This window comes from Solanum verrucosum, unplaced genomic scaffold, assembly GCF_900185275.1.
Source record: "Solanum verrucosum unplaced genomic scaffold, falcon-dt-bn FXZP01000127.1, whole genome shotgun sequence".
Lineage (NCBI taxonomy): Eukaryota > Viridiplantae > Streptophyta > Magnoliopsida > Solanales > Solanaceae > Solanum > Solanum verrucosum.
In genome coordinates, this window is record NW_026020321.1 from 644,682 (window position 1) to 661,965 (window position 17,284).

A 17,284-nucleotide genomic window follows, 5' to 3' on the forward strand; every position below is an offset into this window, starting at 1 on the left:
ATACGATGAGAGTGAACACCAAAAAGAAAAGTCTAATCAACCAGTAGTATAAAATTACAACAACAAAAAAAGAGAGGAGTTAAGAACATGTAACATGTGGATTTGTCTATTGTTCTTTTATTGTTTATTATTATATATCTTTATCTTGCTAGCTAGTATTTTTTTTTTGGCTATAAATAAGAGACTCATTTCCATTGGATTTTCACAACAAAAACTCATCATCTCTTTTTATACTTTTAATTTTTTCTCTTATTCATCATCATGATTGGTCAAATTACGAGTGGAATATTTGGTCACCCTGATGACTCAAAGAAACTTAAAGGAACTGTGGTGATGATGAACAAAAATGCTCTAGATTTTACTGATCTTGCTGGTTCTTTGACTGATATAGCCTTTGAGTTCCTTGGCCAAACGGTTTCTTTTCAATTAATTAGTTCTGTTCAAGGTGATCCTAGTAAGTTACCTCTCATGCACTTTATATAATTATCACATATGCATTATTTTATCTGCTGCAGTGACAGGGTCAAGATTATCACTAAAGAAGGTTGATATTGACGTTATTAAAGATGGTTCAATATGTATTGTTTGTATATAAAATATAATTTTATCTGTGCTGTATAAATAACATAACTTTCTATCGAAGGAAGTTTAGATGAATGCCTTTGTGTTAGTCGAAGATGTCTCCTACAATTGGAGTACTCGAAGTTTAATTGGAAGGAAAATAATAGGCGTGTGACAATTTGCATCTTACATATTGGTGTGTATTTTAGAGGCGTATTCAAGATTTCGAGATGATGGGTGCACTATTACAAAAATGTTGATTTAAGATATAAATTTGATCGGTTTGACATTTAGGTTCTTATTACTAAAAGATGTTCAAATTTTAGTGACAATATTATAACATGATCGAGTATTTATAAGCAACACTGTCTCTGTATATAAATGCTGCTAAATGTTTTATCGACCTTAGATGCAATATTAACATGATAGGAATTATATCAAAATTATTTTTCATCTGAACTAAATTTCTGACTTCGTTACTGTTTGCCAGCAAATGGTTTACAAGGGAAGCACAGCAATCCAGCCTACTTGGAGAACTCTCTCTTTACTCTACCACCATTAACAGCAGGTAGTGAAACAGCCTTTGGTGTCACATTTGATTGGAATGAGGAGTTTGGAGTTCCAGGTGCATTTATCATAAAAAATGCGCATATCAATGAGTTCTTTCTCAAGTCACTCACACTTGAAGATGTGCCTAATCATGGCAAGGTCCATTTTGTTTGCAATTCTTGGGTTTATCCATCTTTTAGATACAAGTCAGATCGAATTTTCTTTGCAAATCAGGTATGATTACTTTTTCAAGTATTAAGGGGTCGTTTCGTAGCTGGTTTGGAGGTGAGTTATGCATGCATTAATTGCTGCGTAAGTAATGGTATGTAATGAGTTATGCAGGTATTAAATTGATGTTGTATAAGTAATGTCACGTTTGGTAGGTAGTTAGGGGGTAACACTACTAGAAACAAAAGTTTTTTTCATCATCGGGAATCAATGGAGAATTTGTGCTATACAACATGATTTTCCTATTCATTTTTCAGCAATTCAGCTCATTGAGAAAATGCATGGTGGAAAATAGATTTTCAGTGCAATACAAGGAAGTTTCTTAATTTTTCCATATGAAACAATTACAATATTTTTCTTTTCTCGCCAATTTAATAAAAATATTTGTGGGAATAGCTACTGAACATTTTTCAGTCGGAATATAGTGATATTTTTGGTAGTGCAAGTTATTCATATATAAAATTAATACGATGTTTGGTTTACTATTTAAAAATAAGCATAACTAATACATACTACATATATATGTTATATGAGAAAATCCATATATTGTTATAGGCAGGATATACATGAATGACTAAACTATGCATAACTAATCCATACATAAATTCCCTTATACTAATTCATATACTACTAATACCTGGATGACTCTAACCAACTACGAAACGACCCCTGAGCATGTAAACAAAGGCAAGTGTTCAAACTCAAAAGTTTTAGCAATGTCTTGATTGTTTATGCAGCCATATCTCCCAAGTAAAAACACCAGAGCTTTTGCGAAAATACAGAGAAAATGAATTGCTAACATTAAGAGGAGATGGAACTGGAAAGCGCGAGGCGTGGGATAGGATTTATGACTATGATATCTACAATGACTTGGGTAATCCTGATGAAGGTAAAGAAAATGTTAGAACTACCTTAGGAGGTTCTGCTGAGTACCCGTATCCTCGGAGAGGAAGAACTGGTAGACCACCAACACGAACAGGTTAGTTAGGCATTCACAAATATCAGTCCATTCTACGTACTTACTCAACGCGTATAGCTTCATTGAAAGCAACTTTTTGATCAGTTACATTGTTGCTTTGTATAGATCCTAAAAGTGAAAGCAGGATTCCTCTTATTCTGAGCTTAGACATCTATGTACCGAGAGACGAGCGTTTTGGTCACTTGAAGATGTCAGACTTCCTAACATATGCTTTGAAATCCATTGTTCAATTCATCCTCCCTGAATTACATGCCCTGTTTGATGGTACCCCTAACGAGTTCGATAGTTTTGAGGATGTACTTAGACTATATGAAGGAGGGATCAAACTTCCTCAAGGACCTTTATTTAAGGCTCTCACTGCTGCTATACCTCTGGAGATGATAAGAGAACTCCTTCGAACAGACGGTGAAGGAATATTGAGATTTCCAACTCCTCTAGTGATTAAAGGTACAATTTGTTACATCATAAGAAGTAATCTAGCTAATGATCACTCACCTTTATGTGTTTGTATGATTTAAGTATTGATTGTGCAGATAGTAAAACCGCGTGGAGGACTGATGAAGAATTCGCAAGAGAAATGCTAGCTGGAGTTAATCCTGTTATAATTAGTAGACTTCAAGTAAGTTGGTTTCTTCGCGATTAGGAAATTGTCTCGAGTTACTTTTGATTGTCTATAATCTATATAGTCTTCTTGTAGATAAAGAGTATTGATGTTTTGTTTCTTGATTAATTTGCAAGGAATTTCCTCCAAAAAGCAAGCTAGATCCCGAAGCATATGGAAATCAAAACAGTACAATTACTGCAGAACACATAGAGGATAAGCTGGATGGACTAACGGTTGATGAGGTAATGTATTTACTCGAAATTCCACACTAGTTTGTATGATTACGAAACGTTACAAGTACTAAATAAGGATTTTTACATGTTTTTTGACAGGCGATGAACAATAATAAACTTTTCATATTGAACCATCATGATGTTCTTATACCATATTTGAGGAGGATAAACACTACAACAACGAAAACATATGCCTCGAGAACTTTGCTCTTCTTGCAAGATAATGGATCTTTGAAGCCACTAGCAATTGAATTGAGTTGGCCACATCCAGATGGAGATCAATTTGGTGTTACTAGCAAAGTGTATACTCCAAGTGATCAAGGTGTTGAGAGCTCTATCTGGCAATTGGCCAAAGCTTATGTTGCGGTGAATGACTCTGGTGTTCATCAACTAATTAGTCATTGGTAATTCCCTTTATGTCATACGACTTCTATTGTGATTCATGATACACAATAATAACTAACTCGAAGGGGATCCTTGAAGTAACTGGTAAAGTTGTTATGAGTTCATAAGGTTATGTACAATAGAACCTTGTGGTTCGGCCCTTCTTCAGACCCTGCATATAGCAGGAGCTTTAGTGCATCGGGATGTCCTTAATAATGACTAATTCAACACATGCTTTGTACTATTAATCTAATACGTTTGATCATCTTCACAGGTTGAATACACATGCGGTGATTGAGCCATTTGTGATTGCAACAAACAGGCAACTAAGTGTGCTTCACCCTATTCATAAGCTTCTATATCCTCATTTCCGGGACACAATGAATATTAATGCTATGGCAAGACAGATCCTAATCAATGCTGGTGGAGTTCTTGAGAGTACAGTTTTTCCATCCAAATTTGCCATGGAAATGTCAGCTGTCGTTTACAAAGATTGGGTTTTCCCTGATCAAGCCCTTCCGGCTGATCTTGTTAAGAGGTACTATACAATAAGCTCCATCAAAACTAACATTATACGAAAACATTATGATGTTCACATTGGTATTTTGCTTCTATGACCAATTCAATTTCAGGGGAGTAGCAGTTGAGGACTCGAGTTCTCCTCATGGTGTTCGTTTACTGATAGAGGACTATCCATACGCGGTTGATGGCTTAGAAATATGGTCTGCAATCAAAAGTTGGGTGTCAGACTACTGCAGCTTCTACTATGGATCGGATGAAGAGATTCTGAAAGACAATGAACTACAAGCCTGGTGGAAGGAACTCCGAGAAGTGGGACATGGGGACAAGAAAAATGAACCATGGTGGCCTGAAATGGAAACACCACAAGAGCTAATCGATTCGTGTACCACCATCATATGGATAGCTTCTGCACTTCATGCAGCAGTTAATTTCGGGCAATATCCTTATGCAGGTTACCTCCCAAATCGCCCCACAGTAAGTCGAAGATTCATGCCTGAACCAGGAACTCCTGAATATGAAGAGCTAAAGAAAAACCCCGATAAGGCATTCTTGAAAACAATCACAGCTCAGTTACAAACATTGCTTGGTGTTTCCCTCATAGAGATATTGTCAAGGCATACTACAGATGAGATTTACCTCGGACAACGAGAGTCTCCTGAATGGACAAAGGACAAAGAACCACTTGCTGCTTTCGACAAATTTGGAAAGAAGTTGGCAGACATTGAAAAACAGTTTATACAGAGGAATGGTGACAACATATTGATAAACAGATCAGGGCCCGTTAACGCTCCATATACGTTGCTTTTCCCAACAAGTGAAGGTGGACTTACAGGCAAAGGAATTCCCAACAGTGTGTCAATATAGAAGGTTGACATCGGAAAATGAAGAAAGCTGGAGTTTGAATAAATCTTGAAATAAATTTTCATTATGTTAAGTGTGATCTCCCTTTGTTTGTTTCATTTCTATAAGTTTATTTCTCCTAAGTTTACTGTACTTTCATTTCAACCATACTTGTTATGTATTTCTCAGTATGTTGTGAGAATAATAAAACTAATTCCAGCTGAAAATCATATATCATATATCAAATATATATATATATATATATAAAAGAGAACCCTTGGCCCGCATACGTGGCGTCATCACAAACCAAGATTCTCTTTTAATTTATTTATTTTCAAAATTAGCCTTCCCTTTTATGAAAAGTTGTGACTTTTATAAAAAAAATTGTGACTTTTATGAAAAGTTGTGACTTTTATAAAGAGTTGTGGCTTTTATGAAGAGTTGCGGCTTTTACGAAGAGTTGCGACTTTTATGAAAGGTTAGTGAGTTTTTCAAAGAGTTGTGACCTTTCCGATATGCACAATAAGCATTTGTACACTACCCTTTGTTGTCTATAAATAGATAGATTTCATCTCATTTTAAAACAACGAAGATTCTGAACTTCTTCTTCTTCTGCACAATTAAATATTCCCATACTTTGCTCCTGTTGAGTGGCTCACTGACACTATTGTTTTTATATCAATACATTGGTGAATAAAATCGTTCTATCCTGAGAGGATTTATTCCTTTAAAACTCTGATACTAGAGGGGAATAATTTCCTTAAAGGGACAATGTGAATTCAGTGGACTCCATTTTTTCCTTTCTGTTTCATTCGATTGTTACAGATCCTGGTATTTTTTTTACAGTCATTAATTTATTATTATGCTATTAATTGTTGTTTTTGAGTACATGTTTTAAACTTTGTTGTTTATGCTTATGCTTTTGATCATTATATTGAAGTAAAGATATGCTAATCAAGAGTTTGATGTAATCATTAAACTACTGGTGTCATGTAGATTAGAATTCTTAAACTTGTGAAATTAATGACTTTGATCTTTATAGAGTTTTCAATGGCTAAAAGATCCATGGGATGTCCAAGAAGGGACTTTTGAGTGTTCAGAAGTTATGGTGGTTTCACACTACCTTGGAGTTTTAGTTATTCAACTTTCTATCTTCTCGAGGTATTCAATCGATTAGTGACAAAAAAAAAAGGAATGTAGTGGGATGGTAAGTATTGTACTCAACCTTAATCAAAAGTTTGGGGTTCAAATTTCGGATTGGAGTCAATGAATTACCTCTCAAAGTAGGATGAATCCATATTAATCAAATCTTAAAGAAATAATTATCTCCTTATAAACATTAGATTAAAAATCGCAATTTTTTTAAAAAAAATTAACCATATTGATCGAAACATAAACAACAAAATATGCCTTTTTGGCTATCAAAGTAGTGCCATCGATTGCGAATGATTTTGAATAAGGGACTTGCCAAGACATCATTTAATCCAAATTACTTGAGCAACATACGTTATTTCATTGAACTCCAAGATATGTGTTTTTATATTTTAATTAACTTATCAAGTATAAAACAAATTACATAAGATGTATAACATTTATATTCTGTATGTAGAGGCCTTGAATAGGAGAAAAACTCTCGCAATTGATGAATAAAATGTTTGTACCACTTTTTGAAAATACAAATATAGACAATGAAACAATTACATATCTTTTCTAAAGAATTTGGTGATGAAGAACTAGAGTAAAATGAAGAGTTAATAACAAATGCATAAACAATTAGAATCAAATCTGTTTTGTTTTAAGATTAAAAAATATTTCATTTCATCTTTGGATAAAATATTCTTGACAATTTATCGTAGGGCTTTATCCACTCAAAAACACTTATATTATCAAATGTTCAAAAGTAGATTATTTACGTAGCTTACTACCGCGCGAAGCGTGGATAATTTACCTAGTTGCATTATAAATATGAAATAAAACATAAAACGTTTTATATTATGGCATTGCAATGATAACGTTTTATAACCCATAGTACTTGTTATTCCTCGTCCAATCACTTTCGGATCAAACTTTTACCAAATGAATAAATCAATATGAATAACTGTGTTATAAATACACATTTACATACAAACAAATTATCATACATTATTTTAGCAATAATTTAAGAAAGTGGGGTAGTGATTTTAGCATGGCCTAAGATAAAATAGAACATTATTCATTAACATATTACACTTCAATTAGGACCTAATTCAAGTTTGGTTGCTTCTTTTTGGTCAGTATTGGGAGTCTTAAAAATCTTTATGGCGTACAAATTCTAAATGTGATAATTAAAATCAAGTTTATCAAATATGATTTTAGATAGGAGGGTATGAAAATTGCAAATAAAGCTAAAATGTTAGTATATAATTGGACGTTGTCTTAATATTAATCTATTCATGTAGTCTATGACTTGGTGATAGTCTAGAGCATCGTGTCTGTTGTATTATTAACATATTTGTTTACTATATTTAGGTGATCGCACCTTGTTGTTAATGTGACGATTCCATACATATATGCTCGATACTGATTTTTCTTTTAGTTGTCATTTTTTTCTTTACTATCCGTTTTCCCTTTTCTATTACTATTTTGATTTGCTTCACTTCAAAAATAATTTTATTTTCACAAGGTGAAACTAAGGTCTGTGTACTATTTTAAAAAAAAACTGTGTCAAATTAAAATCATCAACAAAGAAAAAATAATTAGGTTGATTATACTTTACTCTATCTTGTTTTTGTTCATGAACATTCACAAAACGGTGTTTTTTTTAATAAAAGGTAGCCATCGGAATTCTATTTCCCAATTTTTTCCCGCCGGAGTTTCTTCACGTCGGCAAAGTTGAACTATGTATGTTGAAATCTGAGTAGGTCCCTCCTCTCCAAATCATGGCCACTAGCATGCCGAAAATGCAGCAATAATAGGGTTGTGGCCTGATTCCTTTTAGCAGATGCACAAATCTGAGTGAGTATGATTTAAAGTATGCTCCCAGGCACTAGTTTCGACACAATCTTCTGAAGTCCCTTCTGGACTTTGGTTGGTTTTTTCTTTTCTCCGGTGGACTTCTTTCACCAGAATACCACTCTCTTTCTTTCTTTCTCCCTTTTGTAACTCCATTGATGTTCAGATGGACAACAGAGTTTATTTCAGATCTGGAGGAAAGTCTTACAACATCACAGAGTCTAGATCAAAAGAACTTAAATTATCAGGGGAGGCAGACTATGCTGCTAACAAGGGGGGAAGGAGTTATAGAGACGTTTTGCAGAAAAGTAAATGAACCAGAATTGAGACAGAGATAGCAGAAGAAGGCAACATGTTGAAAGCGCGAGTCCAGTTAGAAGACGAAGACCTATTGGCACGTTGTCTAGTGGGAATTTTTTTTTTGGAGAAGATGATACACCCACTAGAAATGATGTAAGAAGATGGGCCCAACAAACTTGGAATGGAGCACATGGAGTCAAGTCTATGATATGAATGGAATTTTATTTCTTTTTAAATTCCAGTCCAGAAAAGCAGCAGAACATGTTTTGATGGGTGACTGGAGAAGACAAGGGAGCCGATTAAAGTTTCAATGGTGGTCACCGACCATTGGGGCTTTCCCAATAACCCATGAGTTCGAATAGTTCTAGATTTGAGTTCAAGGGTTGCCTCTACATCTCTGGTCCAGGCCAATAATGAAGGAAATTGGAGATCGGTGTGGCGGCTGGATAGAAACAAAAGAAGAAACCGATCTAAAAAAAAATCTCCGTTGGGCTAGGATTCGTGTCAAAGGTCCGGCAAAAAAAATTTCGGCATCCATCGAGATCGCCGATGAGGAGAACATCTTCTCTCTACCTATATGGGTAGAATCGTCGGTGACTTTTCGTACAAAGTACGATGAGGGAGCGTGTACAAGTAGGGAAAGAGACGAGGATGGGTATCGAGGGAGGAACCCATCAGATCTTTCGAGGAGCAAAGATATTCATATGTTTGAAAAGCTGCCTGTTAAACCTAACAGAGAAGAAAAGGTTTTTTTGGTGAAAGAAGTCACGTGGGTGGAAAAGTCACAAAGGGGACCACTTCAGAAAAAATAGAGGGCCACTTGGTTTTAAACCCTGGCCCAAGTGGGCATGTTAAAAGCCCAATTTTTAAAAGACTGCCCGACAGATGTTAAGCCTTTTATTTGCGATGTAAATCGTTGGGAAAGAAATCATGAAATTATACACTCCTCAACTGTATAGATTTTGTCATAGACCCTGCATTAACTCCAAAATCTTGAGTTAAACCAATTGAAAACGAAGGTGGATTGTCAACAACTTGGACATGTAATGGTGTACCTCTCATAATTCTCTTAGATGGAGTCGAATCATCCATTTTGTTTTGAAAAAATGGATAATCTGATAAATAATGAGAGATTTTTTTAAAAACAAATTTATCATAAAACTAACAAGCATAATACATATGTAAACAAATGTTGAAAAACGAAAAGAAAAAAAGATTCACCCGAGATTTTGACTGTTTCCTGCAAAAATTGAAAACACGATTAGAGGGAGAAGGTGGAATTCGAATTTTCCCAATTTCAAATTGGAAGTGGAAGAGTATTTTAGGAGAAAAATAGGAAATGGGGACATGAGAGATAAAATTGATTTTGTATAAAATCATATACAAAATTTTATTAATGTTGCTTTGATTCGGTATACAAAGATGTGGTGGGTCCCATTATTAATGGCAAAAAAATTGAAATTGTATTTACTGACAGTAAATAAATTAAACTATACCCTAATTGACTAATAACCTAGGTATGTTTGCCAACTCGCTTAATTTTCTCTTTTTTTATTATAAAACCATTAAAAAACTGTTAATCCAATAACTCAATTAACAATAAATCAATAACACTTTTATCGGTTCGATTTTTGCACACACCTAGGACCGACCAAGGGATGAAAAGTGTGAAAAGAAATTCAAAATAACATTTTAATGAAATCTAGAAATTTTTATATACATTTGATACACATGATATACAGTAATTTACATGGTCTACGAATCCTTTTATGGCCCGTAAAATGAACCACAAACCGTATATTGAATCCTTGGAATTTAGTTGCAAAGTTTGAGCCTCTGATCTCAAACCATGAGCTGAATTTACAACCCGTAATTTCAATCTGTAGTTCCTGAAGTAGAAATCTCTGATAGAAGTGTATGTAGTAAAACAGTCATAACTTTTCATTTCGAACCTGGATTAAGGAAAGTTTGATGGTGTCGGAAATAAGACTCATAGGACTTTTATTTGATAGGTCATGAGCCACATAAGTACTCATATTCTAAGATATATGATCGTTTGAAATTGATCCTTGTATGATTTCATGGAAAAACTTAACAAGTTGAAAAGGCTTTGAACTTGGCTTAGTGTTAGGGGTCCCTAATGACCCTAAATCACTTTTGATACACTTACTACACTTGGTAATGAACCTTAACATACATAAACAACTAGGAACCATCCATACGTACGATTCAGATTTTATCTTAAAAATTTCTTTTGGGGTGTTACAAATAACTTTAGTGAAAGTATACTGGATACATCATTTGGTGGAGGAAGTCACTTGGGAGACCAAGTTAGACAAGTGCAGAAAATATCTCTATTTTTCGATGATACATGCATGTACTTTCTTTATCATTACGTTCAAAGACGAATATATATTTTAGTGATAGATGGTGTGTAACGACCCGCTAGGTCGTTTTGAGAACTAGGACTATTTTGACTCTTCTCATAAATTTAAATCGAAAACTTTGGAATATTCGGTAACTACGAGTATCTAGTTGATGAAAATTTTATTAAATAATTAATATAGTTAATAGTTAGTGGGCCAAGTCAACAGTTCATTTAGTACCCTTGTATATTTGGCCCATGAAATTAAGCTAAGTAAAGAAGGGTTAATAATTTCTTAGTCATAACTCAAAAATAATAACAAAAGGGCAGAGAGCGGCGGTTGGCTACGGGGTTACTGTGGTTTCTGGTAAGAACTTCAATCCTTCAATTTGTATATGTAAATTGTGCAATATAATGCTCCTGTAATAATTTCGTTTATTACAGAAAGTGATCTGATTCCTTTTATATTAATGCTATTGGGAGGGGTTGGTCAGAATAGGTGGAGGAACGGAAATTTTTTAGCAGTAATTAATGTGATGATTTCTCTTAGGGTGAATATACAGTGAGGTGGTTAAATTTTGTTTGGATTGAAAGAAATGGAAAGTGGAACAAATCTGGAAGGTGATAACGTTCTTTGGACTAGATTAGGAAGAGAAAAATCTTATGTTAATTTTTAAGGGTAATCATTGAACAATTATTAGGTATAATCATTGGAAAATGGGAAATCATTGGCAAACAATATGTCCGCATAGTGGAATCTGTGTAGTTCCATTGGTTATTATTTTGTTTTGTTTCGTGGGTGAGGTTACAGGTGAGTAATCATTTGGCTTAAAATTTAATTACTTTTATATAGTTATTACTCTTGAAGTTTTAATAGATGGATATAAGTAATACACTTTGGTGGTATTATAGTATATGAATATCACTAGATTCATGATATTTGGAGGAGTTGAGGCTTAATCCTAGGCTTGAAATTTAGCAAATATATTTTGACATATAAATTATATCAAAATTAGGAGCTTGATTAGAGATATGAGTGAGTTTTGGGTTTAGGATAGACTTATAATAATATGGGTTTCTATGAACTCACATGCTTACAAATATTTCATAATTGGTTGATTGGGAACGTTCTGAAGCTTTGCGAAAGGGGAAGGAAAAATCTTGAGGATTTGTGGCACGTGTTCGGCATTCAAGGTATGTTAAGACTTTTAGACTTCGTTGGAGGATGTTTTCCTAATTTAAAGATTAAAAAATGGAATAGTCAATGGGTAAGGGCGAAAGATGGGAGTCTCGTACCAATGATGTGACAGGCATTGGTACGAGTACCGGTGTTATAAAGGGAAAGTTTATTACTATAGAATGCGGATTTTAATCTGAGAATGCCAAAGCATATGGGTATATTATTGACTGATTATTTTGTGTGATTGTGTTCTTATTTGAACCTGTATACTTGTGATGGTTGAGGTGGTTATGTATTATGCTGATATTTGATTGATTGAGATGCATCATCATCCCCTTTATTTGAGATTATATTGTGCACATCCATTGACATGAGATTGAGTATAAGTTGGGCACGTGGAGATCGTGTCCGTGCTGGGGATGGTGAGATGTTAAGATTATATTTTGGGCACGTGGAGATCGTCCGTGCGGAAATTGTTTGATTTTATGATAGTGCGTTGAGATTGTCCGTACAGACACGTGGAGATCGTCTGTGTCGGTATATGGACCTTGCGAATCCCCCATGGGTCATGAACTCTCGATGTACTTCCGAGGAGTATCATGTATATACGGTTGAGAGAGTACTTGGCATTCTGAGGCATATCATTTCATGGTGTCACATTGAACTGCATCTCATTACATCATTTATTATTGTTGATTACATGCTTTATTGGTGGTTGTACATTATGTGAAGTTTGTTTATCCTTATTTTGATGAAACTCGACTGGTAAGCGTACTATAGACTTGTATAAGTAAAAGACTTATTTTTATTATTTAAACTCCTGTCACTACTTCTTCATTGTTGGTCTATGAGATATACTGGGTACACGTGGTTTCGTACTCAGATTACACTTGTTGCACTCTTTTGTGGTCCAGATTCGATTCTGAGTACGAGCACATCACGTGGAGCTTTTTGAGTCCGAGCTTGGAGTATCTTGGAGTTGTGGTGAGCTGCTTGGTTGTTCCGTGGCCCACACCTCCTTCTACCTTTTATTTATTCTATTATTTTAGTATTCAAACAGAATATCCCTTATGTTTGGATTTGTCATTTAGTTTCAGACTTGCATCATATTTAGAGGCTCTTGTACTTATGACACCAATTCTTGGGTAGTATTTTGGCTTTCCGTATTTCATATTTATAAAGAACTTAGTGTTGGAAATTTTATTCGTTGATTACCTTTTTACCCCATTAGTTAATCATAATTGGTAAATATGTTGGGTTGACTTACCTATTGGTTGGGAACATAGGTGTCATCACGACCTGTGAATTTGGATCGTGACATGGTGTAACGATCCTCATGGTCATTTTGTGTTTTTTGCATGTTTTTTCATATTTTATCATTTTTAATAGCTTTGATATGTTATTTGAAATCTGCAGCGATGAGTGACATATTTTTCAAAATGATTAGATGGATAATGAGGGAGTTTTTCAATTTTAAAGGTTTTTTTAGTAATTAAAGAAAACTTTTATTAATTACCACAGAACTTTACAATCCGAGGGCAAACTAAATAATTAGTTTCTTCTAAGTATCCTACTTCACCAGAAAACAGATTCAAATATTAGATAATAGACATTAAACCTACATTCTGTTAAGACATAATTCTCAAAGGGAGAAAATATAACTTAATAGATGGTGGATATGTCATATATATTAGCTAAATTTCATATGCTTAGATTGAGAAGTATACAAACTCCTTGCACATTTAAGTATACAAACTTTATCTCAAGTCACCGTGAATTTTTCTTTTGTAACAGTAGCCTCACCTAACCGTAGATAGTCCTACATATAGCCTCAATTAATTATGAAGGCCGTATAGGTATAATTTGCCACATTTATATAATTCACAACTAACAATTCTTTGTCTGATATGTACTTGTATACGGTGGTTTGTATTTGTATATGATGATGATTTCCTTTGGTTTTTCAGTTTTGTCATCATACACATTCTATCTTTTTGTTTATTATAATTTTTTAAAGTTTGTATAAACGTGTAGTTTTCAGATTTTGTATAATATAATTTATATAATGTATTTTGTCTAATATATTTTGTATAATTATTTAAAGTTCATATGTTTATGTTTGAATCAATTCGCTATTTCGAGTTTTTATTATATTTATTTAATTTCAGACTTTATATCACTCAATTATACAAAAACACGTGAATTATACAAATGTACCTGCGAATTATACAAATTATTGTCCTCTCTCGCTTGTCTCTCTCCTCCCTCTCCCAATCTCGCTCGCCTCTCTCCTCCATCTCACAATCTCTCTCGCTAGAATATACAAATACATATGTCTAATATACAATTATCTAACCGATATACATATACAGTTCACCTCTCTCCCAATCTCTGCCTTCTCTCGCTCACCTCTCTCCTCCCTCTCCCAGCTCATCACTCTCCTCCCTATAACATGTAGCTACGAATTGTAATTAGTAAACTATAACTATGGAGTATAATTAGGCTATTTTTGAGTGACTATATGCAAAAGTTCTTCTATTTATTACTCCCTCTGTCCAATAATAGTTGTCCACTATTGACTTGGCACACCCCTTAAGAAACTATAAATAGAAGGATAATTTTACTCTATCGCCCTTTGAATATAATAAATACAATGTCTTGAAAAATATAATAATAAAATAACTATAATTAATGATAAGGGTAAATTAGGAACTAAGTGTAAAATTATCCATTGATTTCATAAAGTGGACAAGTATTGTTGGACATCTATTTTTAGTATAGTGGACAAGTATTGTTGGACGGAGAGAGTATAATCAAATGGTTATATAGTAAAATTATCCTTCTATTTATAATTTTTTAATAAGTGTGTAAAGTCAATTATGAACAAGTATTATTGGAAGAAGGGAATAATAAAATGTTAGACATTCCTTGTATAAATTATGTTATCTTTCCTACACTTCTGTTCCATATATTTTCATTGAATTCTAGATATTCTACATCTACTAAGTCAACTAACAAAGACGCCATAAATATATCCAAATTCCTATGTATATTTTGGAGCTTAAGCCCACTCGGAATTTTATGTTTTCAATTGTATAGACATTATTTTTTAGGAGAAACTTCACAAATGACCACTAAAAATAACTTAATTAGGTTTCACAACTATAGTTTGCTAATTACGATTCGTAGCTACATGTTAGAGGGAGGATAAAGACGAGTGAAAATGGGAGAAGGAGGAGAGAGGTGAATTGTATTTGTATATTTGTCAAATTGTATATGTATATTTGTCAGATAATTGTATATATGTATTTGGTATACCTATGTATTTGTATATCTGGCGAGCGGGATTGGGAGAGGGAGTATAGAGGAGAGAGATGAGCGAGATAGGGCAGAGAGTGAAAAAAGACGAATAGTATTTGTACATCAGTCATTAATTGTATATATAAATGTATAATAATTTGTATTTGTATAATTGAATTTGTATGCGTATAAGAGAGAGAGAGAGAGAGAGAGGAGAGAGGCACACATAATTATAGCTAAAAAAAAGGCTGAGAGTGATAATTAATTCAAACTATAGTTATGTTAGTTGATTAACTAGTATATGTTTGCTTATCTGCTTAATTTCCCCTATTTTTTAAATAGAGATATGTTTTAAAATTTTGGTATACAACATTATATATCAATTATATATATAATAATATACACAAAACTTTGAATTTGTTTTACACTAATGTTTAAAAACTTGATATGCAGTACTCCCTCCGTCTCTTTTACTTGTCGAATTTTGACTTAGCACACCTATTAAGAAAACAATGATTGGTATAGTGTGTTTACCATTTTACCCCATATTAATTGATAAAGTCTTAAACATATTTACTAACTACATTTTTCAAAGACATTAACTCAATGTTAATAAACTGAGGGTATAATAAAAATAAAAAAATTGTCATTTCTTGATTTGTCAAAAATGACAAGTAAAAAGAAAAATCAAATTATAAAATATTTGGCAAGTAAATAGGGAAGAAGGGCGTACAATACACCCAATATACAATATTATATAAAATTATAAGATGTATTATACACTAATATATAAATTTTATTTTAACTCTTCATACCCAATTAAACAAATTCACTTTTTATTTTTAACTCTTCGTACCCAATTAAACGATGTAAATATTTGAATAATTAATTTACTGGTCCCTTTAGAAATAATTTTTTTTTCCCTTTTTCTATTTTAAAAGGCCAGGAGATTATTTTTTTAATTTCTTCTGATATTAGTCTTTACATTAAATATTACATAAAGTATTAACAATCAAATTTAAATTTTCAAAATATTGTTAATGTGAATAATTCAATAAAACAAATTCTTAACAACTGAGTAATTTCTTAAAGAAAGTATTAAGTCAATAACGGATCAGTAAAAGTAATTAAACGGAGTAAAAAAAAAATTAAAAAGCTTAGAGGTCTAAAATGTTGTTGATGGTTCTTTCGTTGTTACTCACAAGTAAAGGCACTTAATGATTATATGCATTTTTTTGGTCTTAAATTTAGTGTTCGGAATTTATATTGGGTTTATATTATAAATTCGATTATTTTGAATTTATACGTTATAAGACCTCATTTGGATGGAAACGCTCCCTATAAAAAAAAATCATATTAAAATTTCAAAATTGAAATTTCTAATTAAAGAAGGAATGGCCCCATTCGATCATTTATTGCATCACATCCATGGATGGTGGTAATATATGTATTCATCAGTTAAGCTTAAAGTGATTTTCTACTTTTTAAATGATAAAAGGATCATATTTGTCATTTTACTATAAAAAATAAATTAATATTTATCATTCGTTATGTTTTTTTTTTTTTTTTTTTGCAATAAATATACTCCTACAATTATATTTAAAGCTACATTTACCCAACTTATTGAAACTAGTTATATTTATTTTTATGTGAGATGAAGTTAAAGTTTTGTTTGAACATGTAATTTGAAATTTTAAGTTGTATGTTTTACTCGTAAATATAAAAAATTCATATGTGTGAAAACTATCAAAATTGTTCCAATTTTTATACAATCTTATCAAATAAGTAAAAGTTCAAAATAAAAGTATAATGCATTGTCAAATAGTTATTCTAAAATATGTAACATTTATTGATCGGATTTTAATTCATTAAAAATATAAAATTGAACATGAGTTGTAGTATATTACTTTTTATAAAAATGGAACATAAATTATAGTGTACTACTCTTTTATAAAAATGAACATGATTAATATCATTAGTAACGGTATCAACATGTTCATATTCTGCTTATGTTTCATAACTCCTTCGGTTATATTCTCGCAAAAAAAAATTATGTAGATGAAAAATAATTAATTTTTTTATAAAATATAAATTTGTGGGTCAACTTTTGTATTTGAAAAATGTGAAGTCATGATATGAAATTTTCGAATTAAACTATTTGGAAAATTCGGGATTTCATCTCATGAATTTGAAATCATGAGATGGAAAAATCACATGTCCAAATCCTGATTTGATCTCATGATTTCAA

At 32.6% G+C, this 17,284-nt stretch overlaps 1 protein-coding gene across 1 annotated transcript in view; it reads left to right on the forward strand.

The window, feature by feature from the left end:
* The first annotated feature begins 261 nt into the window (after positions 1-261).
* LOC125835370 (linoleate 9S-lipoxygenase 2-like) overlaps positions 262-17,284 on the forward strand; it is a 37,422-nt gene continuing 20,399 nt past the window's right edge. Inside the window, 10 exon segments of the mRNA XM_049514496.1 lie at positions 262-454; positions 1,052-1,344; positions 2,076-2,090; positions 2,092-2,317; positions 2,423-2,764; positions 2,851-2,936; positions 3,056-3,163; positions 3,254-3,558; positions 3,813-4,076; positions 4,171-4,696. Coding sequence (XP_049370453.1) covers positions 262-454; positions 1,052-1,344; positions 2,076-2,090; positions 2,092-2,317; positions 2,423-2,764; positions 2,851-2,936; positions 3,056-3,163; positions 3,254-3,558; positions 3,813-4,076; positions 4,171-4,696 — 2,358 coding nt within the window.